The 27780-nt window shown below is 42.1% G+C and overlaps 1 protein-coding gene across 8 annotated transcripts in view; it reads left to right on the top strand.

Annotated features, from left to right (window-relative positions):
• The window catches only part of LOC126426669 (GRB10-interacting GYF protein 2), a 169766-nt gene that overhangs the window by 80274 nt on the left and 61712 nt on the right, over positions 1-27780 (top strand). For 7 of the 8 annotated variants that reach the window (XM_050088555.1, XM_050088557.1, XM_050088556.1 and 4 more), the window contains 4 exons: positions 7162-7258; positions 15154-15381; positions 20992-21234; positions 27059-27292. In XM_050088555.1, coding sequence (XP_049944512.1) covers positions 7162-7258; positions 15154-15381; positions 20992-21234; positions 27059-27292 — 802 coding nt within the window. Of the gene's footprint in view, positions 1-7161; positions 7259-15153; positions 15382-20991; positions 21239-27058; positions 27293-27780 lie in introns of all 8 variants that reach the window. The other variant, XM_050088560.1, reaches the window with a different exon arrangement.

Raw genomic sequence — 27780 nt, 5'->3', positions numbered from 1 at the left:
CTTCGGACATGCTTTACAGTGCTGTTCACAACATTATTCCTCGACTACAGCTATTGTTGAGGAATGATGGTGGACATATTGAGCATTTCCTGTAAAGAACATCATCTTTGCTTTGTCTTACTTTGTTATGCTAATTTATTGCTATTCTGATCACATGAAGTGCCATCTATCAGACATTTCCTGAACGTTTTCCCCCCCCTAATAAAACCCCATGTCATTCCAAGCATGTGTGTCAATTTGTACCTCTCTGTCTACATTATTCCGTGATTTATTCAGTAATCAGATTTGTACTGACTTTTTGATCACCCGGTATTTGACAATGTACTTAACATTTTTTAAAACACAGTGGTATTAAAGTTTTACCAATGAAAAATAAGAGTAGTTTTTCAGATACATTCACAATTAATCTAACCAATAGTGTGTGATTTTATTTTATTCATTTATTTTTTTTTTATTTTTTTATTTTTTTTTTTTTTTTTTTGACATGTTTTCCTTGGGACAGAATTACCCAGTGACGTAAGTTTTATTGGTAAAGCAGTGGTAAAATAAGCCAGTTCTGTCAACATTGAAGACATATTTAGCTCATTTTAATATTAAAGTATTGAAAGCAACATATACAGCAAAAAGTCTGTAGTCACATTCAGGGAAACTTCGTTAGCTTCACCACATTTATTCACAACATGCCTTTCGTTTTCTTGAACATTCCAGCCAGCTTGGAAATGCAGAAATCTCATTTCCCTGTGTTTTGCAAAGTCATAAGCTCTTTCCAGCAAAAGTATTCTGAAACCAAGCTGTTTCAACCAAAGAAGCAACACATTCTCTAACGTTGTCTATTTCTTGGTATTTAACTGTTCTCATACATTTTCTCTCTAGCTGAACTCTGTTGAGTAACCAGTGCCCACTCTCTTTACATATTTCTATTGTTGACCGCTGTTTTTATCGACTGCGTTAAGCAGCTCCATCTTCATTTTAAGTGAAATACTGGTTTGTTTCCATCCCAGTTTGTCATTGTGTGGGAAAAAGAAAAAAAAAATAGTACTTTCATTTAAAGACTAAAAGAACAGAATAATTTTGAGACACAATGCATGGGTTGTTGACACATTCATCACTGAATTTCAAAACTGACTTCAGCTTTTTTGATATTGGCACTACCAAAGACAAGTGGTAACAAAGCAACAAAAGTAGCAACCATTCTGCACATTATTTGCTCAAACAAGAGGGAGAGAAAAATTCGGCAAATCTGGGTAGTGGTGTGACTGCAGAAAGAACATATTCATTCGTCAGAGAAGTGAAATCTTTTTAGGCCTGATGATTTTTGTTGCAAATTAAAAGGAAAAAGGTATGAAATTACATAGCATTTTGTTGGTACTGCTGTAATGTTTTCTATTTATGAATTTTTTTCTTTTTACTGATTTTTCATGTTAAATATTTTTCACTGCATATGGAGAGTGGTTGCTTTTACCCTTTTAATAATTTTTGTTCCCTCCATAACTTGACATTACTGCATGTTTTTGTAATGTTAGGAATGAAATTAAAATAGGATGTAAACAAACAAAAGAAATTATAGAACTGTACATATGAGTGTGCCTTGTTATTGTGTGTAAATATTCTGAAAAGAAAATGTTTTTCTTGCTGTATGCATTAGATGTGTGCATGGGGGTGAGGACATATGGGAAATTTGCACTAGTCAGCTTAGTCTTGCATATGCACAATATGTTTTTTCTTGATTCCTGTAAATTGCCCACAAACTGAGTCTATGTCTTTACATGTAACTGTTCTGTTTGTTAAGGTGAAGTACAATTCCCATTCTCTATTCCATCTTAAAGAAGTGTCTGAAGGGAGCAATGTTACTAGAGTAGTTTATTATGTTCTGTCGCGAATATTCTATCACCGAGGTAAAATATGCAGCACCCAACTGAGCTAGAGAGAATTTTGTGATCGGCAAATAGTTTGTATTAGAAGGAGCATGAAAGCTAATGTGAATGTGGAGTAAGACAATTAACATGACACCACAATATGAAATTTCATCTTGTGAAGCATGTGTGCACAGGAGCACCCAACTGAGCTAGAGAGAATTTTGTGATCGGCAAATAGTTTGTATTAGAAGGAGCATGAAAGCTAATGTGAATGTGGAGTAAGACAATTAACATGACACCACAATATGAAATTTCATCTTGTGAAGCATGTGTGCACAGGAAAAACACATTCAGTTAGTCATATTTTTTAAATGTGTACCAATAAAATGCCAGATTGCTTGCTACATTATGTGCTGAGCAAAGCAGATGCCTAGGTGGTGTTTACAATTTGTTACAGTAAAATATTGCCAAGTGGTATGTTGATGGTAGAAAGTCTCATCATTCTAAGTGCACGGGTTCGGGTGCAGTTCCACAGATCGTTTAACAGTGATAACTTTTGACATGAACTAGAAAGATGTGGGAAAACAAATTTACAGGCAGTAGGAATAAGGGAAGGGGGGGGGGGGGCAGACCTGAAAACAACTGGAACTTCTCTATAAAAAGCAAATACCTCCCTCCCACCAACCAAAACTTCACTCTGCTTCACAGTACTCTCCATAGCATTAAAACAAGTTTCATTCCTGTGTTGAAATCTACCCCTTTTTAATATCTGCTAGTGCAGTCATAACATTGCATATTATGTTTTCATAGTCAAACTGCTTTCCTTTGAGTCTCCTTTCATCCTTTGGAACATGAAGAAGTAAGAGAGAGATAAATCTGTTGAATAGGGCCTGTGGCTAAAGATGGTCATGTTCGTTGTGGCCAAAAACTTGAACACAGAGAACAATGTGTGTGGGAGTGTTGTCATGATTCAGGAACTGCTTGTCAGAATTACACAAAGCTTGACATTTGTGTGCAACCTTTTTGTAACCTCCAGGCAGAATTATTAGTTTGCTGTCTGCCACAGGATGAATTCTTAGTGTACAATCTCTTTGAGGTAAAAAAAAGAATACAAACAGGTCAGTGCTGTCTTCACATGTGATTTCACTTGTTGGGCTTTTTAACACAAGGTCAGCCAGGTGAATTCTATTAGTTTCACTATTATTTACTTCCGCACGATTTTGTTGAAAAAATAGGATTGTCTTAGAGTGCATCCTTCGGTTCACGACAGACTCAATCCCACTGATCCACTCTGTCCCCGTTGAGCAAACTTTGCTGATACTATATGTATTCCCCAATTGATGTCTTAAATGCACTGATTTGTGCTTGGGGGTAACCCGGATAACTCTTTGAGTTTGTCGATTTTCCTGTGTCTGTCTTCACTGGTGACATTACAGATTTTGCCGATGTGTTCCTTGGTTTGAGGAGTTGAAGTATGACAGAACAGGGCTGATCTTCAGTGGCCATTACCCTTTTTAAGCCAGTAAAACCATAGTGGCCACCTGGTTGGACACTATGGTAGGTCATGATTTGAAGTCAACGAAGAAGCACACAGGAATGTGTATAATGCCAACTCCGAGGGTAGTTGGCTGTCTGATGCACAAAAGCATTATTGAAACAGTATGAAAACATCAAATGTTTATTATCCACTGAATACAACAGTTAAGATATCGACATTCGAGCAACCGGTGCTAGCTGGCTGGGATGTCTGCTGCAGTGGTATGCGCCAGACAGCACAGGCTCGCTGCTGGCTGTGGTGCCGACTCAGCTCTATGACGTCAAGAGGCTGGTGACCCGTGGTACGCGAGCGAGGCCACACCTGCATTGTATGTGGCTGCACACAGCTCCCAGGGTACGATGACCGAAGCACCGGTGGCATTGTCGTGAACTACAAACGTGGGATAACAGCCCCTGGCAACAGTACCTATCCTCAGAAGCAGGTGAAGGGCAGCTGCATCAGCTTGCCCTTTGTGACGGCGGAAGAATGACTGCGCGTACACGGATGGGAAAGGGAGGCCCTCGGGAAGATGGCACCAGTTGTAATAAAGCCCTCCACAGGTATTGCAGATCAAAGTCACCTTAGTTCTTCCCAAAGGTCTCGTCACGGATGCCGATGCTGTGACTCGGTCTCTCCCCAGAGTGGGGCTCACTGTTTCACAGGAGCTCTTAGACAGCTAAAAGAGTTGACGGAGGCTGACGTAGATTCCTCCTACAGCCTGGAATGCTGCAAATGAGTGATATGTATGTGAAGCTGGCCCACATTCCTCGTGATACTGTGAGGTGGCCTGCTTTTCTCGTCTGAGCAGCTGTCTTGGCTGCTTTCTGTCATCACGGTGTAATTCCACCGTGTTGCTGGGTTGCGCATTCAGATTGTGCAGGGTGTAGCAATTGCTTTTGTATTCACTGCAATATCAGTTGTCTTTCTTTGCTGGAATTCCGCATGGCTATTGATCTGTTATGCCTTGCCTCTTGCGTCCCCCAGGGAGGTTTCCGAATTTTGTCTAGCTGCACTGAGTATTCTGTGCCACTTCAGAATGATTTGTGTACTTGAGTTTTACTAAAAGCACATTATTTGTAGGCTGTTCGCACCACCACAACAGTTTCCACTATGTCCTTCTCGAGTGAAATCCAAAACTCCAGACGTACGTTTTTCGTGGGTTCCTTTGTGCCGTGAGCGTGCTACAGATTCACACAAAGAACTGTTACAAAAACTGCACTTGCCGCTCGTTGACACCTGGAGAGGTTCCGCAGCAGCTCCCTGGCGCTATAATCCGTAGTTCAGGTACATGATGTGCAGCATTGCGATGCCAGTTACTTCCCCCACCCCCACCCCTCCCCCCGCAGTTGTTGTATAACTTTGCATTTTTCGTGCAGGAAGCTGGTAGTGGAGAGAGCGAGTACTTCATGTACGTATCTTACATCTACGCACAATTGTCTTCAAAATGGTCAGCTTGTCAGTACATCACTCCCATGATTCTGACACTGCTAAAATGTGCTTGGAAGTCTTTTTGAAGTGCGTCTGGCACCTTCTCCAGATCTCGATAATGGTGACAAAATAGTGACTTTGAGCTTTGATATTCATCTTTAGGAGGATGACGTAGGCTGCAGGAGCCTCATCTGGTTAATAGAATGGGTGTAGAAGAGCGATAATACAGTTTCTGGTGAGAAGAGAATACGAGGGCAGGGTGTGTTGTCATTGTGGAGCAGTCAGTTTCTCGTACACCATACTTCCTGTCATTTTCACCATATGTCCTCCCTCCGATAGTTACTTTGTGTCAGGGTCGTATCCGTTCACTCCTGTTTTGTCACTGTGAATGGTCCTCGACCTGAAAGACAGGGGTCATTCACTGCACGCTAATGGAATTCTCGGCAGATTTTGACACGGCGTTTCTTCTGCTGCTGTGTCACCAGCCTGGAGATGAACTTGGCAGCAACACAATGATTGTCAAAATTACACCTGAAGTTGCCTTCACTTTTAGTACGGCATACTGACCGTGGCAATAATGTTGTGGATTCTTCTCAGGCGATCCTCGTGCACAAGTTGCTGAACGGTTTCGTCATTTTTGGGTGTTTTTCCTGTTGACTGTCATCCTGATATCTCATGGTATTCTCGTGATGTCTTCAGCTCTCAAAGCATGCTTGCTGCTCCGAACACCAGGCACGACTGACCGCAGCATCTGCATACACTTGCCGAATTTCCCCCGTTTCACACTGAAATTGCAGATGTCACAAATGTGGTCAGAATAACACCAGCTGTCTCTTGGCACACTTGGCTTACGAACGTTGGTGCTCCCTATGCTTATGTGTGCAGTCTTTAACACTTGTCATCTGTTAGTGTGTTACATAGCTAGTCTCAACAGGTTTTGATACATCCTTGAAGAAGTAAAGATGCTTTACATTATCCTAGTTTGTGGAACTACTAGTTGCTTGCTCAGGAAAGAGAAATTGATATTTTCGAGAAGGTTGGCCCTTAGATGAATGGGGGACACGCATAATGTGGATGAGTATAGTCGCTTTTATTTGTAACAGCACGGTTTGATTTTGAGTGGGTCAAATCATTTAAGTGATTTTGTAAAAAGTTGTCTGTTTTATATGTGACCAGCCATTAGAGAACAGTGTTTGCACTCCCAGCAACCACAGCATTAAGTGCCAGGTTACACAAGCACTTAGAAATGAAAATTAGATATTTGTGTTATGTGTGCACACAAAAATTGAGTGTGATAAATCTTTCTCAAATCAGAGTTGGTGTTAGATGCTGGTACAGTAGCTGGTTTGCCTCATTAAAATATATTATCAGTTATTAAATATGTAAATTTTGCTTAAGGCTGTTAATTTTGTATAGTTCGATTTTCAAGCAGAAATAATAAAAATGTAGGTACGCTCACAGGCATAAATATAATGTTTAATCCAGCTAGCGAGCAGGACAACACAGAGATACTAACTTGTTATGATGATTGTTTTGACACAGTTTTTTGTATTCCAGTTTGTGATCTGGACACCACTGAAACTTGCTCGAAGTTTGGAATAGCAGTTAGTATTTATACCTCTGCACGTATTTCCAATAGTGATTTTTACTTGAAAATGAGGAATACTGCAAATAGCAATCACAATAAATTTAAAAAAATTGGCAGCTGTTGGCAAAATTTGTTGTTTAATATCTGTGTGAAGGTTGTGCATCCATTCATTCCACTTAAAAGGCAATTTCAACAAACTTGGTATCTCTGATAAGGAGACGACTGACTGGCCATCAGATGAATGTGTGAAACGAATTGAGGAAAGTTTTTTAAACATGTCTGTAAACTTTAAAAATTGCAGGTTCTATTAGAATATAGATTATTCATATCTGCTTAACATTTTGTGATTCAAAAATTAAATGATTCGGGTCCATCGTTTTTAATGACCTTGTGGCTTATCAGGGTGGTCTACATAGGATGATGGAATATTTTAAACATGAGTGGTTGTCATTTTAAGCCCCTTAAAATCCATTGAGAACTCCAGTGGCCTTCGCAATTTTCGGCGAGGATTTCGGATAATTTATAGTGGGTTTGACACAGCTGTCCTTCCCGTGCCCGCGATTGGTAGCAAAGTCCGTGCAGTCGACACTCCACGAACTGTCGACGACACGAGCCGTCGGTGGCAGTTGCCGGAGTGTGTCTCATGTCCACACGCGTGTAAGCCTTTACGTCTCTCTCGAGTCGTGTGGAAGGTGGCAGTAGGTGGAGGCGGGCGGCCGTGAGGGTGACGGGCACTGGTTGGCGTGTTGCAGGCAGCAGGCGGCGGTGCACGCGGCAGCCCAGGCGGCTATCGGCGAGCTGTCCCAGTCGGACCGCTGGGCCACACTCTCCCCCATCGAGCAGAGGCGGGTGAGTCGGCTGTGCTTCCACTACCCACCAGCAGCTAACACGCAGTGGTGCCTGGGGTAGCTATTCCTAGTCCTCTCATTACAGTTGTATACTGGTTCCGGGCGGCAGCAGCACGTACGGGTACTGGCAAAATTTCACAGTAGTTACAGATTCCACTATGAGCAAATTGGAGGAAAGAGTTTGAAGAAAGGCTATTAACATACAAATTTTGTTGCTTATAGGTACTCACCTACTATGAACCTTACATATGACAATTTGGTTTCACAACTGACTGAAGTTGTAACCTTTATTCGTATTACTGCAGCCACAGATGTTTGGTTATTTACCAACTCTTGAACTGGGAAGTTGAGTCAACACACAGGTTTGTGCAAATTACAAAGTGCGAGGGGGGGGGGGGGGGGGACGGACTTGTATAGTAATTTTGAGAAACCATGCTTACTCATAGGATTAATCAAATAACCACAAAGATTTTTTCAGTAGACAGTCATGTTAGTGAGGTAATGAAATGTTTATGTATTGACCTGTACTACTACACAGATATCTGAGGTAAACAATTTAGGACTGAAGGTGACAACTCATCAGATAGCAGCTTTGAATCATTACTTACAACTTTGTTACCTTAAAAACAAAGATTCTGTAACTTACCAAACAAAAGCATCGGCACGTTGATAGAAACAATAACACACACACACAAATTTCTAGCTTTTGCAACCCACAGTTGCTTCATCAGGAAAGAGGGAAGGAGAGGGAAAGACGAAAGGATGTGGGTTTTAAGGGAGAGGGTAAGGAGTCATTCCAATCCCGGGAGTGGAAAGACTTACCTTGGGGGGGGGAGGCTGGTATACACTCTCTCGTGCACGCACACACACACACACACACACACACACACACACACACACACACACACACACACATCCATCCGCACATAACAGACACAAGCATATATAATAGAGGGAAACATTCCACGTGGGAGAGATATATTTAAAAACAAAGATGATTCGTCTTTCCCTCTTTCCTGATGAAGCAACCGTGGGTTGCAAAACCTTGAATTTTGTGTGTGTGTTTGTATTTGTTTGTGTGTGTCTAAACATACCAACGCTTTCGTTTGGTAAGTTACATCATCTTTGATATATATAAATTTAAAAAAATCTGGAGAGGGTGCATGTGACACACACACACACACACACACACACACACACACACACACACACACACTACACTGTTTCAGGACTACAAAGAAAGAGACAGCAGGTGCATAGAATACGAATGCACCACGGCGCTGGTGATAAGTGCACGCTGACGGGGTGTGATCATAATTTGTGGTAGTGAATTGGCAGGGGTTATGGAACAGCGACAGGGGGGACTGCAGAGAAAAGGATGTGTGTGCGGGATGAGTGTGTTATCAAAGATTTGTGCCAGAAGTATTATGGCAATGGAGGATTGTTGCAGATAACTCCCATCTACGTAGTTGAGAGAATCTGAGAAGGGAGGGTACCCAGTCGGTACAGGTTGTGAAGAAATAATTGAAATTGAGTTGTGCTGATAGTCTTCCGCTAAATAGTCTGCTCTGTTCTAGGGCACAGTTCACTCAGGTGGGCAGCTAATTCATCTTACTCAGATAGAATGCTGTGCATAAATTACAGTAGAGCTGGTATATAACATGGGTCCTTCTGCAGATGGTGGTGAATCTTATAGGAGAAGGTAAGGTGAACTTGGGATGGGAGTGGGCTAGGAAGTGCTGGGTGTGTTTATGGTACCTGGGTCTTCCAAAGAGAAAAGACTCATGTGGCAAGTGGTTTGAAATGGGTGTGGCATATGTATGGACCAGGATATTGTTAGATTAGTGGCAGCAGAATATCACTTCCATAGGAGTGAAAGTGATTACGATATATATATAAAAACAAAGATGATGTGACTTACCAAATGAAAGTGCTGGCAGGTCGACAGAAACACAAACATACACACAAAATTCAAGCTTTCGCAACAAACTGTTGCCTCATCAGCAAAGAGGGAAGGAGAGGGAAAGACGAAAGGATGTGGGTTTTAAGGGAGAGGGTAAGGAGTCATTCCAATCCCGGGAGCGGAAAGACCTATCTTAAGACCTGCCAGCACTTTCATTTGGTAAGTCACATCATCTTTGTTTTTAGATATATTTTTCCTACGTGGAATGTTTCCCTCTATATATATATATATATATATATAAAGATGGCATGTCCGAAAGAACAGATACCATCGGTGACTATGCAGCTCGTTAGAGTGAAATTACAACGAAATGAACACCCTTAGCTGCTTACAGGCGTTGACATGAGCTTCGTGACAGATTAGAACTGAGAGATGGGCCGCAACTCAAAACAAGGGAGCTGTAACTTCATTGGGCAAGTGCTTTACCGACTGAACTATCCAACCTGCCCTCGCAGTTTTAGTTCTGCCAGCACCTCATCTCCTACATACCAAACTTCACAGAAGGTACGAGGTAAGGTACTTGCGGAAGTAAAGCTGTGAGGGTGGGTTGTGAGTCGTGCCCGGATAGCTGTCAGTAGAGCCTTTGCCCATGAGCTGCAAAGGTCACAGTTTCGAGTCCCAGTCTGGCACACACTACTTTAATCGGCTGGGACATTTAAAATTGGGACACAGTTCCCTGCAAAGTGAAAATTTATTTTGCATTAAAATTTTGTTGTGTTGCTGCCTCAACTGTTTTGAGGAGAGGGAGGACCTTTTTGGTTATTTGATTGTTTCTTTGACTAGTCGTGTGTTTTCAAAATTATGATACACTTTGTAATATACACAAACCTATGAATAGACACAATTTGCTTCATTTTAAGCATTTGAAAATTGTCTAACATCCAAAACTACAGTAATAGAAATAAGGGCTAGAAATTCAGTCAGTTGTGGAAGCATCTTTTCACTTACAATGTTCTCATATGGCCTGAAAGTGTCTGTTTCAAGTTATTTGTGTGACAATAGTTTGATTGATGGTCTGAAGCCTCACCAGCACGAGTTCTTTGAGAATACTGACAATTTTTGCTGGAAATGTCAGATTTCACTTGCAGCCATCAGCTGAAGAACTGGGGCATGGAATTTGCCGAATAGTGACCATGAAAGTCTCGGCGATTCGAGTAGCCTATTCATAGAATAAAATGGGCTTATGTCTCTGTTGTGCATTGGTGTGCTGCATACATTGATTGTCAGGCTACCCCTTACATCAGGTTTGATTTTCAGTTTATCCCTTACATCAGATGTGGCCAAGTAGTGGGCCACAAGCGCCTGCTAATGCTTGTTGTGCGGCCTAGAGTCGAGGAAAAGACAGTGAAATTGAAAAAGAGGAGAAAATCTTGTGCTGTCTCCTTTGATGTGAGATCTTTGGCAGACTCTGTTCGTATTGATTTTGTAAGGACTGTAGACACTAGGTCTAGGAAGTAAGTAAATGGCACCATTTTTCCTTTAATTAGGCTGTAATTTTTAGACAAAAATTTATACATCTAAAAAGACCAGTCCCTGTTCCCTCAATTGAGTTGTCAATATGTAAAGGGGACTTATAAAATTATGTGAAGAACCCAAATTACATTAGCTTCTGTACAGAAAGTTATCAGCTTCCCACACAGTAAATGTTGCATTTCCATTTTCATTGACCAAAACGTTCCGATGTTTCCCGTGCAGCATTCACATCACATCATGATCTGATATCTTTCTGTAAAGTGCTGACATAATATGGATTTCTCATCCATCATATTAGACTTATATGCTGTTTTCTGATAATTGCAGCCTAATTAAAGAAACAATGATGGCACTTAATTACTGATTCATCTGCCAGTCTTTAATTTATTGATTTATTTTTCCAAGTGAAATCTGTATTTCCAAAAGCTAATGCTTATGTTCTTGTTTTATGTCTGCCTCTGCTGCTTCATTACAACCAATAATACATGGTGTCCCATAAAATTAACCTTGATTTGCGGTGGTCACAGCCCTACAAATAACATTGATGCAGATCTGATATTTGAAATGTGCATACAATCATAAAGTGTTCAGTCAGATGTAATTTCATTTAATGCGCTCAGTGTGAGCACTGCTGGTGGTACATAAAATATCCAAACAATACTCCATATTACTCTTGAGTGTCACACTTCAAACTGTCTGAATGATTTGTTTGTGCAAGGTATGCTTACGGTACAGGTGTGACATTTACATTAGTCTTAGAGTAGTGTCTGGTGATCTTGGTGTTTATCGGATCCAACCATTCTTACAATACTGTGATATGGAGATTCTTCTTCCTAAGGCTCCTGGGGACATATTGCCCAGATTGTACTCCACATAGTTGAAACGTGGGGACATATTGCCCAGATTGTACTCCACATAGTTGAAACGTTACATGGTATTGCGTTACACTGGCATAGAGCATGTTCTGAAGCATTTCCATGTACTGGATTCGTAGAAAGAAATGGGCTTATAACTCTGTTGTGCATTGGTGTGCTGCATACATTGATTGTCAGGCTACCCCCCTTACATCAGCTTTGATTCTCAGTTTATCCCTAACATCAGATGTAGCCAAATAGCGGGCCACAAGCACCTGCTAATGCTTGTTGTGCGGCCTGCCAAGAGTCGGAAATTTAAGTGTCACAGTTCATACCGTTTCTGAAATTCAAAGTTTGCTAATGCATGCAATCATTTCAAGGGTGCGGCCCATTCCTAACCCTGCTTCCACAAAGTGTGCCCCGGGCCAATATTATTGCCCATCCCTGCGTTATACAATCCCACACACATCTTGGCTTTCCATTTCCACAAATACGCACATTATGTGTAATTACAGTGCCACATAAATGAAACTTTTCTTATTAGAAAATACCTTATCAGTATGGAATTAGACACTATTGACCAATTTTTCTCTTTGTTCAGTTTGATCGGTTTCTGTTTTTCAAAAATCTGAGTTTTTTAAGTGTACAGTTGCAGCTATTTGCATAGTACTATGTGCACTATGGTGGACTTCTGTATCTGAGCTGACATGATGCTTGTCTCACTAATTTTGATGGTGATTGTGTAAACACTGTCCGAATGTCCTCACCAATGTCTGCAGACATTGAAGGTCAGACACTGCTTTTCTTTTCACCTGCACCCACATCTAAACAATTTTGCGTGTATGCCTTAATTTACATGACATCTGGTAGTGGTTGGTTTCCCATAAGTTGCTCTGAGCATTTACTGCACTGAAATTAGACAGTTTGTCTCAGCCAACCAGACAACACATTGTGCTTTTTTGTGCGCAGCTGCCACAATTTTGTGCTTTACTTGACAGTGGCACTCCCAGGAACTGAAACGTACTGCCATGCAAACTTAATTAGTTTGTCAACACACTAAAAACAGAGTACCGAGGACATATGCCAAGTGTGAATAGTAATAACTGTTTAAAATCAGGTAAACCTTCTGGAAAACTTTGCATACACAGAGATGTGTGGCAAAGTTTTATTGATAATGGCACATATGAGTCCTCTCTCCCGATGTATCACCCAGCTGTGAGACTGACATCTAAAATAGCAACAAGAGATCATTAAAGTGAAAAATTTGATAAGCTTCTCAAGTTAAATTCTCATTCACCTTTCACACAGTTCTATATTGTATAGTATAATTTTTTTTTTAAATTGTAAATATGTAGAACTTTGCAAATACAACTGTATTTACATTTGTTTTGCGTAGTGTGTATTTTCAGTAGTTTGTGGTTGAGGGTACTGGTGAAAGTGTCATGCATTCCATTCTCTTTATGCTTCTCTGTGTGCTTAAATTTTATCCATATTAATCTGTAGTCATACTTAAATTAATTGCCATCTGACAGCTTGCGTGCTAGGGTATCCCCTCCAGCAGTACATCAGTCGGAGATGTGTGGTATTGTGGACTTCCATTTCGTCGCTGCTTTCGCTGTACAAAGCATCTTACATCCCATTAAAAATTGAACTTTTATCTACAACTACATATACTTGAACATGTTAAACAGTTACTGATAAATGTACAAGTGAAGATGTTCGGGGAGGTACTCAGGACCTGTTAATTTGGCATGAGCTTCTGTGTAACATATTCAAGTTTATATTGTTGTGTGTAGTAGTTGTCTCAAACAATGGAAAGTCCAGGACGGAAAGGGTTTGAGTATCTCTCATCATACTCTGAAAAGAGAGAGAGACCCTCTCCACTATCCTCCCCACCCTCCCACAATGGTATTCATGTACTACCCAGTATTCCATCTGTCCCTACTCCACCTCTGCTCCCAAACCATTGCCTCGTGGCACATATCCCTGCAATAGACCTAGATGAGAGATATGTCCCATACAATATTCTTCTCACTAACACCTACCCCAGTCATATCACTGGTATCTCCTTCACCAAAGGCAGGGCCACCTGTGAAAGCAGCCATATACTTAGCTGCAGTAATTCTACGTAGGCACAAAAATTAACAGGCTGTTTATCTGCACAAATGGCCACCGCCAAACTGTGGCTGAGACACAGCTGGACCACCTATTTACTGGATATATTGCACAGTACTGTGTGCTTCACTTTGACTACTTCACAGCCTGTGACATCTGGATTCTTCCCAACAGCACCAGCTTTTATGTATGATGCTGTTGGGTTATCGCTTTATAATGTATCCTTTGTTCCTGTAACCCTGTGGCCTCAACCTTCATAGTCCATAGTCCCTGTACTTCACTGCCTCTCTCTCTCTCTCTCTCTCTCTCCCTCCCTCCCTCCCTCCCTCCCTCCCTCCCCCTCTCCCTCTCTCTCCTCCTGGTCCCACTCTCCTTCTGTCCTGCTGATGCACATACATAGTCCTTCCCTCTCCTCTACTTCTCACATCTCACCCCCACCCTGTGTAGCCTCCCAATGTCCTACTAGCAGCTATACCCTGTTCCCATCACATCCCTGCGCACACACACACACACACACACACACACACACACACACACAGCACTCTTCCCGCACTCCTACCCTGCCCCCCCCCCCCCCCCCCCCCCCCACACACACACACACACACACACACACAGGCAGCACTTTTCCCACACTCCTACCTCCCCTTTCAATAACTCTTCCTTAACTCCGCTGTCCACACCAACTAGATTGCTGCTCACGTCAGACACCACAAGAATCAGGTCCCAGTGCCCGGAGACAGTAGCTGTCTGTGTCCGAGTTGTTCTTGCGTGAATGTGTGTGTTTTCTACGTGTGAAGGAGGACTTCATCTCAAAGCTGAAGTATTTATAGCACTCCCGTTTTTCGTTGTTCCCACCTGTAAGTCAACACAGTCTCTCTTATGTCTTAGAAATTTATTTTATTTATAATTTAGTTTCCTAGTATTTAGTATCCACCATTTTCTTTGTTTTTAACAAATGGTAGGTTGTCTGGGAAAGAGTTGTTAAGAAAAAAAATTCAATACATTGCACCATTTCAGAGTTAATTAACATTGAAGTTAGACAATCGGGCCATTGCGTGCACAGATTTGTGCGGCCTGCAAGAGATGGTGTCGCCAATTGTATTCTTCGTTTGGTTTCCTAAAACTGAATGGGAAAGCGATACAGAAATTGTACATCGGACGGTAGTAAGAATTTATCCCAAGCCAGTGGCTGGGCCACCTCGTACTCTGTCCTCTATGCTGTGAGAGCAACTGAAACTAATTGTATCTGGTCCGATTGCCTATCTTCCGTGCTCTTTAACTCTGAAACAGTGCAGCATATCAAAAGTTTTTCTTACAGATTCTCGGCACAACCTACTCCGCAACACCCTTACAAGATTTCTCCGCAACACCCTTACAAGATTTTCGTACTGTTTCTGGCTATTCTATATAATAATATTTTACAAGTCAGTCACCGTGTTTGCATAAGGCAGTACGATTAGTGTGCGTACGAAAGTGTGGTGCTGCCGGCAGCTGGTGACAGAGCGGCTGGCACTGCAGCAGATGCTGGGTGTGCCGCCGTTGGTGCCCCCCGTGTCGGTGCCTCCGCCGTCCATTGTGGACCTCTTCTCGGTGGCCGCGGCGCAACAGCAGCCGGGACCGCAGCCCGCGCAGCAGCCGCCGCCCCCACCCCCGTCCGCGCAACCCCAGCCCGTGTCCGCGACCAACCCCGTTGCCCAGCTCATCTCCCAGATGCAGATGGTAAGCGGACTGTTGGATGTTATGTGGTTTTCTCACTAGACTGGGATCCTAGTCCACTTCCGTGCGTCGACTCTAGGCAGTTCATTTGTGTGAGGGAGTCGAATTGGTGAAATGAGTAGAGGTATAAATTCAAAAGGCTGCCACGCTGTGTGCCTGAAGAGAAAGCCTTAGTGATGAATAGAAGCTTTTGGACTGGAGTGTCTGCTTTTGTAAAAACTTCAAGACTTATTTTTGCTGAAATGGTCTTTGTTTTCTTCTTTTGGATCTACTTAAGCTTTCAGCAAATGACTTCCTGTTGTGAAGTGGCAGCATTTTCACTGAGGTGAACTGAGTGTTTCTCTCATATGTGTTTTTGTCATTATTTATCTCTTCCCGGCCAGTTTGATAATCACAAAATCTGTAGAATATAAAATTTGACCTTTCATGAATATTCGTAGCCAAACAATCCGTAGTTGAAAATCCTACTTACTGAACTGACAAGGCACTTGTCGTGAAGTAGAAACGAAAATGATTCTAGTCCCAAGTTACAGGAAGGGTTTTGGCGTAGTCAAAATATGTTGACAGTTGTTGTTTTCTGGTTGCGGAGTGTGGACACAATAAATTGTCAGTTGCCATGAATGTAAACAAACTAGACTGTTGACCACCAGAGGGGATACGAGCAGTGGGAAGGAAAGCAGAACTGGCCTACGATTCCCGATTGCTGATCCCTTCGGGTGTTGTGAGGATCATACCTGAACTTGGTGACATCCCTTGATTAGTCTCTGCACTCATTAAAAATAAGAAAAGAAAACAAGAAGCAATGTGCAACACAAAGCATTCAGTAACAGCTACCCTGCAATTGATTGCTGCGGTTGGCAGTTTCGTAAATAAGGTAGTTCAATCCCAGCCTCTCCCAGTATTTGACACAACCACAGTTCAAAATGTCCAGCACCCGAAACTGCCACATTAAATGTGTCTGCACTGTACCAACTTTGTAACTTCAGCTGGAAGACAAATGTATGTGTTTCTTTGTTCTAAGATGCTAGGTCACATGGCAGAACCCCATGTTGCATTACACAGCATGTGTCATATGTAGGCCATTCTACTGCCCACAATTGATGTGCCACCAGAACATTGAACACACTGACACTTTGTTGTGTTCAAGCACTTTTTATTTTCCAAACACATTTGTATGCACGTTAGCTTTCCACATTGTGCTTCACCAAATGATGTGCAATATAAGTAACTAAAAATTGGCTACATTTTCAATACAGTGAAACCTCGCTTTTACACTTTTCAAGAGACTTAAAAAAAATAGTGTAAAATGCATGAAAATGTAAAATGTTGGAAATATTGTTTTAAGCTGTAAAAGTTACGTTTAGGATACCCCCTTGCACTTTATGTATGATGTATGTACATAACAGGCATCAAAAGTCTTGTCAGTGACTTTTTTTATTATCTAATAAAGGCCTATTAGCTAGTAAAAACTGCTGATATAACTGGAATTGATAACTGTCTGGGAAGTGGAAATGATTGACTTAATTTCAAACATCTTATTCAATGTTTTTGGAAAGCCTGCAGCTGTCATTCATTATTTAAATAATGAACTACTGCACTAGTTACGTATTTTTCATGCTTAGCAAGACGCATTTCAAGAGTTTTTCCCTCGTAGTCAAGTGCAAATATGTAAATAAGTGTTTTGTATAGTGTTTGAGTATGTGTTATTCTGCGTCTTTTTGGGGTAATCAGGTACTGTGCCTCATCAGTTATGTAGAAAACCACACACACACACACACACACACACACACACACACACACACTACCACTCACATTGTTTGTTCGTGCAACATCACAAAAAATACGTACGTAAATACTGCACTTGACAACGAGAATGAATTCACGAAAAACGTTTTGCTCAGCATGGAATCAATACATAACTGGCGCATAACACTAAAAACATTTGAGCAACACAAAGTGAATGATGGTGTCAGCTAGTGCTCCGCGTGGCCATACAGCGAAACATGCTAAATATGATTCGACAAAGGTGTCACGATGATTACAACAATCACAAAACTGTATTTGCTCAGTAGAGACAGTTTGGAAATGATTGATTGGTTATGATATCTTCATTCGAACGGAAAATGTTAATTCTGGGAATGTAAAATTGGGGATATACTGTATTTATATGCAGAAAATAAAGGCCATTTCAAACACTCTCATAAAATAGCTCAGTTGGACACAGTCGCTATGAAATAGGTAGGTAGTTTTGCATTTTGAGGCAGAATGGGCATCTACATTCATTTATTGCAATATGTGAATTTTTTGGATCGCTAGTTACAAGCCACTATTTCAGTGTACTGTGAAAGTGCTGGTTACGATCAGATGGTGGTGTGGACAGCAAAGGCAGAGGGGTAGAAAAGCCAGTTACACAATACTTCATGTTTATATTGTTAAAGTTGTTCCACATTGAATGCTGTCAGAATTGTTTGGCGTCAGGCTGTATAGTTAATGACAGCACTATGGGACAGATTTATGCCCGAGTTACATGCATCTTGTTAGTCTGTAATCATGCACCTAGTGAAACCTACCTTATCAAAAACTATTATTCCTGCATATCATTCCCTAACAAAAATATAAAAAATCATGGAAAAGTCTCTTGAAGCTATACAGAGTTTAAATGAACACTGACATGATTGTGGTTTAAATGTAGAGAAAAATGGCTCTGTTGCCTTGCCTAAGTGGCATTCATTCCACAGTTCCTCTCACAAAGTTTTACAGTTCTCTTTGAGCTAGCCAGTGCTCATAGCGTGCTTGCTATTATTGCCGTTATATATTGATCATTCCTTCATCATATCCAAAATCATTCTTAATAACAGTGACTACTATTTCGGACCCGATTCCACACTTAATTCACATTTGACGGGCTGGGTTCGACTTACTGTAATATTCTCTACTGTTCAGATTTCTGTTGAAATGACATTAATTCCCAATTACTCGTGTTCTCTCAAAATCTTCTTCTCTCTGCTGGGTGACTGTGCATCCACAACCTGTCATGTAGGCCTCTTATACCAGAGTGGCTCATTCGTGCACACCAGATCTGTAAGTGCTAAAACCACAACGCTCTCTTGATGTGGGCATTGGTGCATCATTACTGCACTGGCCTGGCAGAGATAATTAAGGGTAGACTCAACATGTTCCGTACATGGTTAATTTCAGTACTGCTACTTCAACTTGGCCAAGTATCCTGACGTGGACTAATTGATCTATACCCAGATTAGATTAGATTAGATTTACTTTCATTCCAATTGATCTGTAGTGAGGAGGTCCTCCAGGATGTGGAACATGTCAGAAAAACAACAATACATGACAAATATTTACAACTAAAACAAATAAGCTAATGCACCATTCCACAGGTCCCAAGTGGAATGATCATCATTTTTTAATGAACACTATATGAAAGTCATTTTACAAATACTAATGCACTGAATTTAAAATTAAAAAGTTTTATTTATTTATTTATAAGGTAATAAACATGTAATACAACTACTATAATACTCATTTACAATGAACACATTACTGCACTGAAATTGTGCAGAAGTTACACACACACACACACACACACACACACACACCACACAAATCAGTTGGTTTTACTGAGAAATTCATCAATGGAGTAGAAGGAGTTGGCCACCAATAAATCCTTTAGGCTTCTCTTAAAATGAATTTCATTGGTTGTTAAGCTTTTTATGGCTGCTGGCAAGTTATTGAAAATGTGTGTTCCTGAATAATGCACACCTTTTTGTACAAGACTAAGTGACTTTAAATCCTTGTGAAGATTATTCTTATTTCTAGTATTGATTCCATGACAGAATAACAAAATTATGGACAACTAGTTGTTTACAAAAGAGCTACTGTAGCACCGACTGACGAGAAAATGAACATAGTCGCTCTCTCACACGCACAAATGATTGCAATAAACCGTGAAACTTTGTCAGTAGGCAAATATTGTTGCTTCACCACTGGATACAGTGTAATCAGGTCCATAAAAACTTATTTGTTGTTGAGAGTGGTACCATGCATTAAAAGTCTTCAAAATAGGACTACCCTGAATCAATACAGTTTGGGCAGCAAGATTTCTGATTGCTGGATTCATCCTGAAAGGTCTGTATTTGAGTGTCCTTTAGGGCAAATGTAACAGGGGCTTTCACATTGTCAGTGGTCTCAAAACTGTCTTTTTGAGGGTGTCTGAAATGTACAGATGGAAAAAAGTGCCGAAGTGCAGTTGAGACTGTAGGTTGCTGGGGAAGCATTTGTGTTTTTGAGCAGCTAAACCTTCACCGAACCGTCTTGGTGGCGCAACCGGCAATGTGGGGTCTCACATGTGTGATTCTTTTTGTCTGTGTTTTGAGGAGTACCACATAAAAGGCAACATTGACTGGCAGTCTGTCAGGAAAAACACGTGGCAAACAAGATCACTAGAAATGAAAATTGCAGTAAGCATTGCTTACACTTCTTAACTGCTTACGAATGTTTCCTCGGGGCATGTTGACTGCAAGGTGTGCTAGTCGGAGGTCTGCCTCTTTTGGAGTTCTATTAAAAAAATCATATGTCCTACATTATAGCATTGTCCGAAGATAGTATCATCAAACCTAAACAGTTCTAGTTGTAGTTCACAAACAAGCAGTCAGTTGGTCTTATGACCTCCTTTCAAAATTGTGGGAACCAATTTTACACAGTTACAGTGTCACGATCAACGGTTTTTGCTGTGCTCGGGGTTTGAGCCATCGGATGAACATTCATTCTATGGTCTATGTTCAAACTCATCACACTGTCTTCACTCTCAGATTCAGCGCATGTTTCATCATTGGAAGACATCTTGGTCTTCCAAAAACACTCTGTCTCACCAAAACTTGGTAGATTAATCTGCCACGAGTAATAAGTATGATGGGCAAACATCTATTAGGCATACTGCGAATGGTGTGGACATGTTAGGAATGTGGGTCTCACGGGGAGTGTGCAAGGGATAAGTCCCTGCAGGCTCACTATCCTCTGTGCCCTCGGTGGCTCAGATGGATAGAGGATCTGCCATGTAAGCAGGGGATCCTGGGTTCGAGACCCGGTCGGGGCACACATTATCAACATGTCCCCAATGAAGGATATCAACACCTGTTTCCAGCTAGGGTGTCCATTTAATTATCATTTCGTTTCTAGCAAAGCTGCGTGGTCATCAACAGTAACTGTTCTTTCGGGAACAGATACTACCGTCATATATAGAAAACACGTTGCATTTTTACAGACGTTGATTCCCAAGTTTCTATTCAATCACTGGAAACATTTTGGCAGCAGACTTCTCAAGTTTCATGCAGAATTTGATTGTGTACTGTTGTCGAAGTGTATTCTGCAGAGTGGCTGGAGCTGGATCACACAAACAGAGGTTTGAGTCGGTATGTCCTGACTCGAGAAACTGAGAACGTCCACCAGCTATCCCGGATGCTTCAACCGATAAGTGTCAGAATAGAATTGGTGACCATACTTCCCAATTCTTATATAAATGACACAGCAGTGGCCTGTTTATGTAAAACTTGTCAGAGGGCTTGTCAGTGTGAAGTGAGATGCCGGTGCCGTGTGCAGGGAGCAGTAGCTGCCGCCGTTGCCCCGAAAGAACACCAACCGCCGCCACCGCACGCCCTGGTGGATCCGCTGCAGCAGCTGATCCAGCAGATGAGCGGCGGCCTGCCGTCAGTGTCGTCGGCCCCCAGTGTCCCACCTCCCGGCGGCCAACCGCTCGGAGGTGGCATAGGACTCGATTCGGACGGCCCCGGCAGGACTTTGCTGCAGACATTGAATGCGGGGAAGCCTCCCGCTATGCCTCCGGTAGGTAATGTTATTTCCAGAACCTTGTTTGGGGTGTTAATTAATATCAATTATTCTTCAGTTGCGTTGTGTATATGTCTGCTCAAAGTTTAATTTTGCCTGTAGGGGATGAACACATTCTAACAAGGGAACCTCCCCATCGCACCCCTCAGATTTAGTTATAAGTTGGCACAGTGGATAGGCCTTGAAAAACTGAACACAGATCAGTCGAGAAAACAGGAAGAAGTTGTGTGGAACTAATAAAAAAATAAGCAAAATATACAAACTGAGTAGTCTATGCGCAAGATAGGCAACAGCAAGAAGAGTGTATGCTCAGGAGTGCCTGGTCCCGTGGTTAGCATGAGCAGCTGCGGAACGAAAGGTCCTTGGTTCAGGTCTTCCCTCGAGTGAAAAGTTTACTTTTTTTACTTTCGCAAAGTTATGATCTGTCCGTTCGTTCATTGACGTCTCTGTTCACTGTAATAAGTTTAGTGTCTGTGTTTTTCGACCGCACTGCAAAACCGTACGATTAGTAGACGAAAAGACGTGCCCCTCCATTGGGAACCAAAACATTTGATCGCAGGGTCATAGGTCAACCGATTCCTCCACAGAAAAACACGTCTGATATATTCTATACGACACAGGTGACGGCATGTGCGTCACATGACAGGAATATGTTGTCGACCCACCTAACTTGTACACTTGGCGAATGGGTAAAAAGATTCTTCTACCTTGCCCTATTTAGGTTTTCTTGTGGATGTGATAAATACTCCCTAAAAAGTGATGAAAACATAAGAGTTTGTCAGATAATAATTGTCTGAAAATAAAAAGTCAGACTTTTAACTCGAGGGAAGACTTGAACCAAGTTCCGTAGCTGCTCACACTAACTACGGGACCACGGCGCTGCTGAGCTTACACTATCTTTGATGCTGCCTGTGTTGTGCATGGACTACTCAGTTTGTATTTTTTGCTTATTTTTTTCATAGTTCCACACAACTTCTTCCTGTTGTCTCGATTGCTCTGTGTTCAGTTTTTCAAGGCCTATCCACTGTGCCAACTTATAACTAAATCTGAGGGGGCTGCGATGGGGATGTTCCCTTGTAAGAGGCGTGTTTGTTAAACAAGTACAATTTTTATATTAGACAAATATAAGTGCATATTTTTAAACAGTTGTATTGTTACACGAAAGCCTTTACTGCAATCAGTTTTCTGACCTAGTTTCCACAAATATTAAGGTACGTATTGTATCAAACAGTCTAGTTCTTTATTCCATTGTCATAAAAATATTATGTAAATTGAAGGTGAAGGTGGAGGTGGGAGAAAGGGAAGGGAAGGAACTATTGATGTCAACTGCATTGGAACTCCATGCAGCGAAAGAGTGAAAACGTGTTCGGACTGGAACCACTGCTTACTAGGCAGTTGTGTTAACCACTGCACTATTCCGATTCTGTTTATCACAATCGGACGTACTACCTCTGCGTGCCTCCCGGCCTACACACATTCCCACCAAGTGCCACCTGTTTGCAGTCTCTGTCCCTGTCCTCCGTGCTCACTTCTGTGGGATATCCACAGGAGATCCAGCGTTACTGAGCACCTGCACTGAAGGTGGTGGATTCATTGTCCTTCTTGACAAATCAATTGTATGAATGCGCGGTGTCCGTTCTTTTGGACGTGTCTGAAAGAACAGACCACACAGACTCCACAGCTGCGATACATATTATGTAAATTGGAGGAGGGGGAAGGAAAGGGAAAGAACTATTGACATTAGCTGTATAGGAACGTCACGTAGGATCAGTGGTGATAAGTGAAAGTGTGTACCAGATCGGGATTCGAACCCAACAATTCCTGCTTATTAGGCAGTTGCATTAACTGCTGTGCCATCCGGACACAGTGTTCATTGCAATTGTGCGGACTGTCTTGGCACGACTACCAGCCGACCCACATTCCCACACATTCATGTAATTGATTTGCCTACATGGACAGTTACACCACCACCTTTAGTACAGACGCACAATAACTTTCCGCCACCTGCAGGCATCTCAAAGTAGTCTTGCCCAACGTAAAGTCCCGAGCGACTGGAAAAAAGCACAGGTGACACCTGTATATAAGAAGGGCAGAGGGACGGATCCTCAATATTACAGACCAATATCCTTAACATCGGTTTGTTGCAGGTTTCTCGAACATATTCTCACTTTGAATATTATGAATTTCCTTGAGACAGAGAAGTTGCTGTCCATGCATCAGCACAGCTTTAGAAAGCATCACTCCTGCGAATCGCAACTCGCCCTTTTTTCACATGATATCTTGCGAACCATGGATGAAGGGTATCAGACGGATGCCATATACCTTGACTTCCGGAAAGCGGTTGGCTCGGTTTCCCACTGCAGACTCCTAACTAAGGTACAAGCAGATGGTATTGGTTCCCAACTATGAGAGTGGCTCGAAGACTTCTTAAGTAATAGAACCCACTACGTTGTCCTCGATGGTGAGCGTTCATCAGAGGTGAGGGTATCATCTGGAGTGCCCCAGGGAAGTTGTTTTGTATCTACATAAATGATCTTTTGAATAGGGTGAATAGCAATGTGCGGCTGTTTGCTGATAATGCTGTGGTGTACGGGAAGGTGTCATCGTTGAGTGACTGTAGGAGGATACAAGATGACGTGGACAGGATTTGTGATTGGTGTAAAGAATGGCAGCTAACTCTAAATATAGGCAAATGTAAATCAATGCAGATGAATAGGAAAAAGAATCCCGTAATGTTTGAATACTCCATTAGTAGTGTAGCGCTTGACACAGTCACGTCGATTAAATATTGGGGCATAACATTACAGAGTGATATGAAGTGGGATAAGCATGTAATGGTAGTTGTGGGGAAGGCAGATAGTCGTCTTCGGTTCATTGGTAGAATTTTGCGAAGATGTGGTTCATCTGTAAAGGAGACCACTTATAAAACACTAATACGACCTATTCTTGAATACTGCTCGAGCGTTTGGGATCCCTATCAGGTCAGATTGAGGGAGGACATAGAAGCAATTCAGAGGCGGGCTGCTAGATTTGTTACTGGTAGGTTTGATCATCACGCGAGTGTTACGGAAATGTTTCAGGAACTCGGGTGGAAGTCCCTAGAGGAAAGGAGGCGTTCTTTTCGTGAATCGCTACTGAGGAAATTTAGAGAACCATCATATGAGGCTGACTGCAGTACAATTTTACTACCGCCAATTTATATTTCACGGAAAGACCACAAAGATAAGATGAGAGAGATTAGGGCTTGTACAAGGCATATAGGCAGTCATTTTTCCCTCGTTCTGTTTGAGAGTGGAACAGGGAGAGAAGATGCTAGCTGTGGTACGAGGTACTCTCCGCCACGCACCGTATGGTGGATTGCGGAGTTTGTATGTAGATGTAGCTAGATCGGAGGACATAGATAGGACTGTGGATAGGTGACACTAGGTGGGAATGTGTGTCGGCCAGGTGGTGTACAGTGATAGTCTGCATAATGCGATAAATGTTATGCCCAGGTGGTGCAGTGGTTAACACAGCTGCATAGTAAGCTGGAGATCCCAGCTTCGAGTCCCAGTCCGGCACAAATTTTTGCTGACTCCCCATAATGTTCCGATACAGCTGATATCTGAAGTTCCTTTCTTACCTTTCTTTTCCTCTCTCTCTTCCTCCACCTTTACTTTACATAAGATATGAGGGCGGTTCAGAAAGTAACCTCCGATTGGTCACAGTGCGGGTTGTGGGGGGAGTAGCGACGCCATCTGTGCGTTCACGCACTCAACAGGTCAGTCGGCATCAAGCCGTGGTCGAGTGAACGTCGTACCTGCGCTAGTTTAGTTTTTGTGGCAGTTTGAAATGTGTGCTGCAATAGAAAACCCCGCCAAATGTGAAGTGCGTGCTGTCATAAGGTTTTTTACAGCCAAAGGATATTCTGCAGCAGCTATTCATCGTGAGCTTTGTGCCGTGTACGGACCAAGAGTTATGAGTGAAGGAGTTGTCCGTGAATGGGTACGTTTATTTAAAAGTGGACGAGAAAACGTTCATGATGATGAAGAGAGGAGTGGTAGACCATCATTGGTGACTGACGAACTCGTTCAGACAGTTGATGCAAAAGTTCGTGAAAATCGACGTTTCTCAATGTCGGAGTTGTCTACTGGTTTTCCACAGATTTCTAAGACTCTCTTGTACGAGATAGTGACAGCAAGATTGGGTTACCGTAAGTTCTGTGCACGATGGGTGCCCAAAATTCTTACCGACCACCACAAAACTCAAAGAATGGTCTCTGCATTAGACTTTCTGTCACGTTACGAGGACGAAGGAGAACCATTGTTAAACAGAATCGTGACCGGTGACGAAACCTGGATTAAGTACGTGAACCCTGAGACAAAAGAACAATCAAAGATGTGGGCACATTCAAATTCGCCTACCAAACCAAGAAAAGCCTCGCAAGATTTTTCTGCCAGGAAACTGATGGCAACGGTGTTTTGGGATGCCAAAGGGGTGTTGTTGGTTGAATTCATGGAACGTGGTACGACCATTAATCAAGACATGTACTGTGAAACAATAAAAAAGTTACAACGGGCTATACAGAACAAACGCCGTGGTATGCTGACTTCCGGTATCGTTTTTTTGCACGATAACGCCCGTCCTCACTCTGCTCGCAGAACAACGGCCCTTCTTGAGTCCTTCAAGTGGGACGTTATCAACCATCCACCTTACAGCCCAGACCTGGCACCAAGTGATTATCACCTCTTCATGCATTTGAAGAAATGGCTCGGATCACAGCGGTTTGATGACGACGAAGAGCTCAAAGATGCGGTCACAGGCTGGCTCCAGGCACAAGCGGGTGATTTTTATGCAGAAGGAATTTCAAAGCTTGTGAAGAGATACGATAAGTGCCTCAATCGCTATGGAGACTATGTAGAAAAATAGTGCAAAGATGTATATATTAAAATATTTTTATTTAGCTTGGTGTATTTTTTTAAATCAACCGGAGGTTACTTTCTGAACGGCCCTCGTATATCACAGCTGTGGTGTCTGCGTGGTGTCTGTTCTTTGACATATCCAAAGGAACAGACATGATGCATTCATATAACTCAATAAAATATGTCATCTATTTGATGTCATCATCAGGGTTTTGACTGCTGATGCAGGAGATAAGGATTTCATTGTACAGTAGTTACATGAGATTGCATTTTTTGTTACAAAAATCTTTTTGTCTTAAAATTGGGTCAGGTACCATTGGTACACGTTTGTTTGTCTGTCATCATATTTAAAGAAAATAAATAAATAAAATTAATGCTATTATTGGCCTAACAGTATCTCTTGAGCGCGTGTATATTAGTTCCATAGTTACCCACTTTGTGTCCATTAGCTGAAATCGGAGGAGACTTTACAACAACGTACACCACCTCCACCCAACCCCCACCCTCTGACCCACACACACACACACACACACACACACACACACACACACACACACGTGTTAAAATCATACCTTGTGCTTAATAGTAATGCTTGTGTGTTACAACTCTCCATATGCACAGCATATACACACTCAATCTGTCCTAAACTGCTGGTGCATAATTGGCAACAGAGCTAAAAATATGGCATCAGTGCCTAGCAGCACTCAACAGTGTATGCTTGTAACTCGAAATATTCAAAATAAGGCTACATGGAATGGCAGTGTACTTAAAATTAATATATTATCTTTGTGGCAAAGGACAATACGTAGAATTTGACATAACCTGCAGTAGTTAAGAAATTATAGCATTATAGAATTTGAACATCAGGTACGGTGTCATACTGAGCTTAACTTTCAAAAGTTTCCTGTCGCCGGCTTCAGCCGCGGCTTCCACCTGTGCAGGTAGACTCCGTGTGGGGTGGCAGCGTGCCTGCCGGCTACAGCTTGGGAGTGGGAACTGCTGCACCCTGGATGAACGCAGCAGTGACGACGCCCACGCCACCTGTCTCGTCGACGTCGTCCGTGCCTCCCGGGCAGCTTCCTTCGTTGCCTATGTCGCTGTGGGATTTGGCACAGCAGCAGGGAAAAGACATAAAGACGGAGCACCAGGTGCTTGTAAGTAGACAAATACATTCTGTTGTCTTACACACACACACACACACACACACACACACACACACACACACACACAAACCATTTTCCATAAATCCCATTGTGGAGGAGAGCCTTCAGGACTGTGGAATGAGTGAAGTTGTGTTAGACAATGGTTTAGGTGTTCATCCATTTTCTGCCACTGATTGTTTTATCTGGTTAAGCTGTACTGCATTGCAAGCATATATTGTTTACTACTAGTGCCATTACTACTACTACTACTACTACTACCACCATACTCTGCAAACCAGAGTGAAGTGCATGGCAGAGGACACTTCCCATTATATCAGCTATGTGAGCTGCTTCCATTTACATATAGAGTGCGGGAAGAATGACTGCTTAAGTACCTTTGTGCACACTGTAATTAATCTAATCTTGGTCTCATGGTCCCTACAGATCTATATGTACACAGTTGTACTACATTTCTAGATTCATCAGTTAATGTTGTTCCT

This window comes from Schistocerca serialis, chromosome 11 (genome assembly GCF_023864345.2).
Source record: "Schistocerca serialis cubense isolate TAMUIC-IGC-003099 chromosome 11, iqSchSeri2.2, whole genome shotgun sequence".
Lineage (NCBI taxonomy): Eukaryota > Metazoa > Arthropoda > Insecta > Orthoptera > Acrididae > Schistocerca > Schistocerca serialis.
This window is presented reverse-complemented; position numbering and strand designations above follow the sequence as displayed.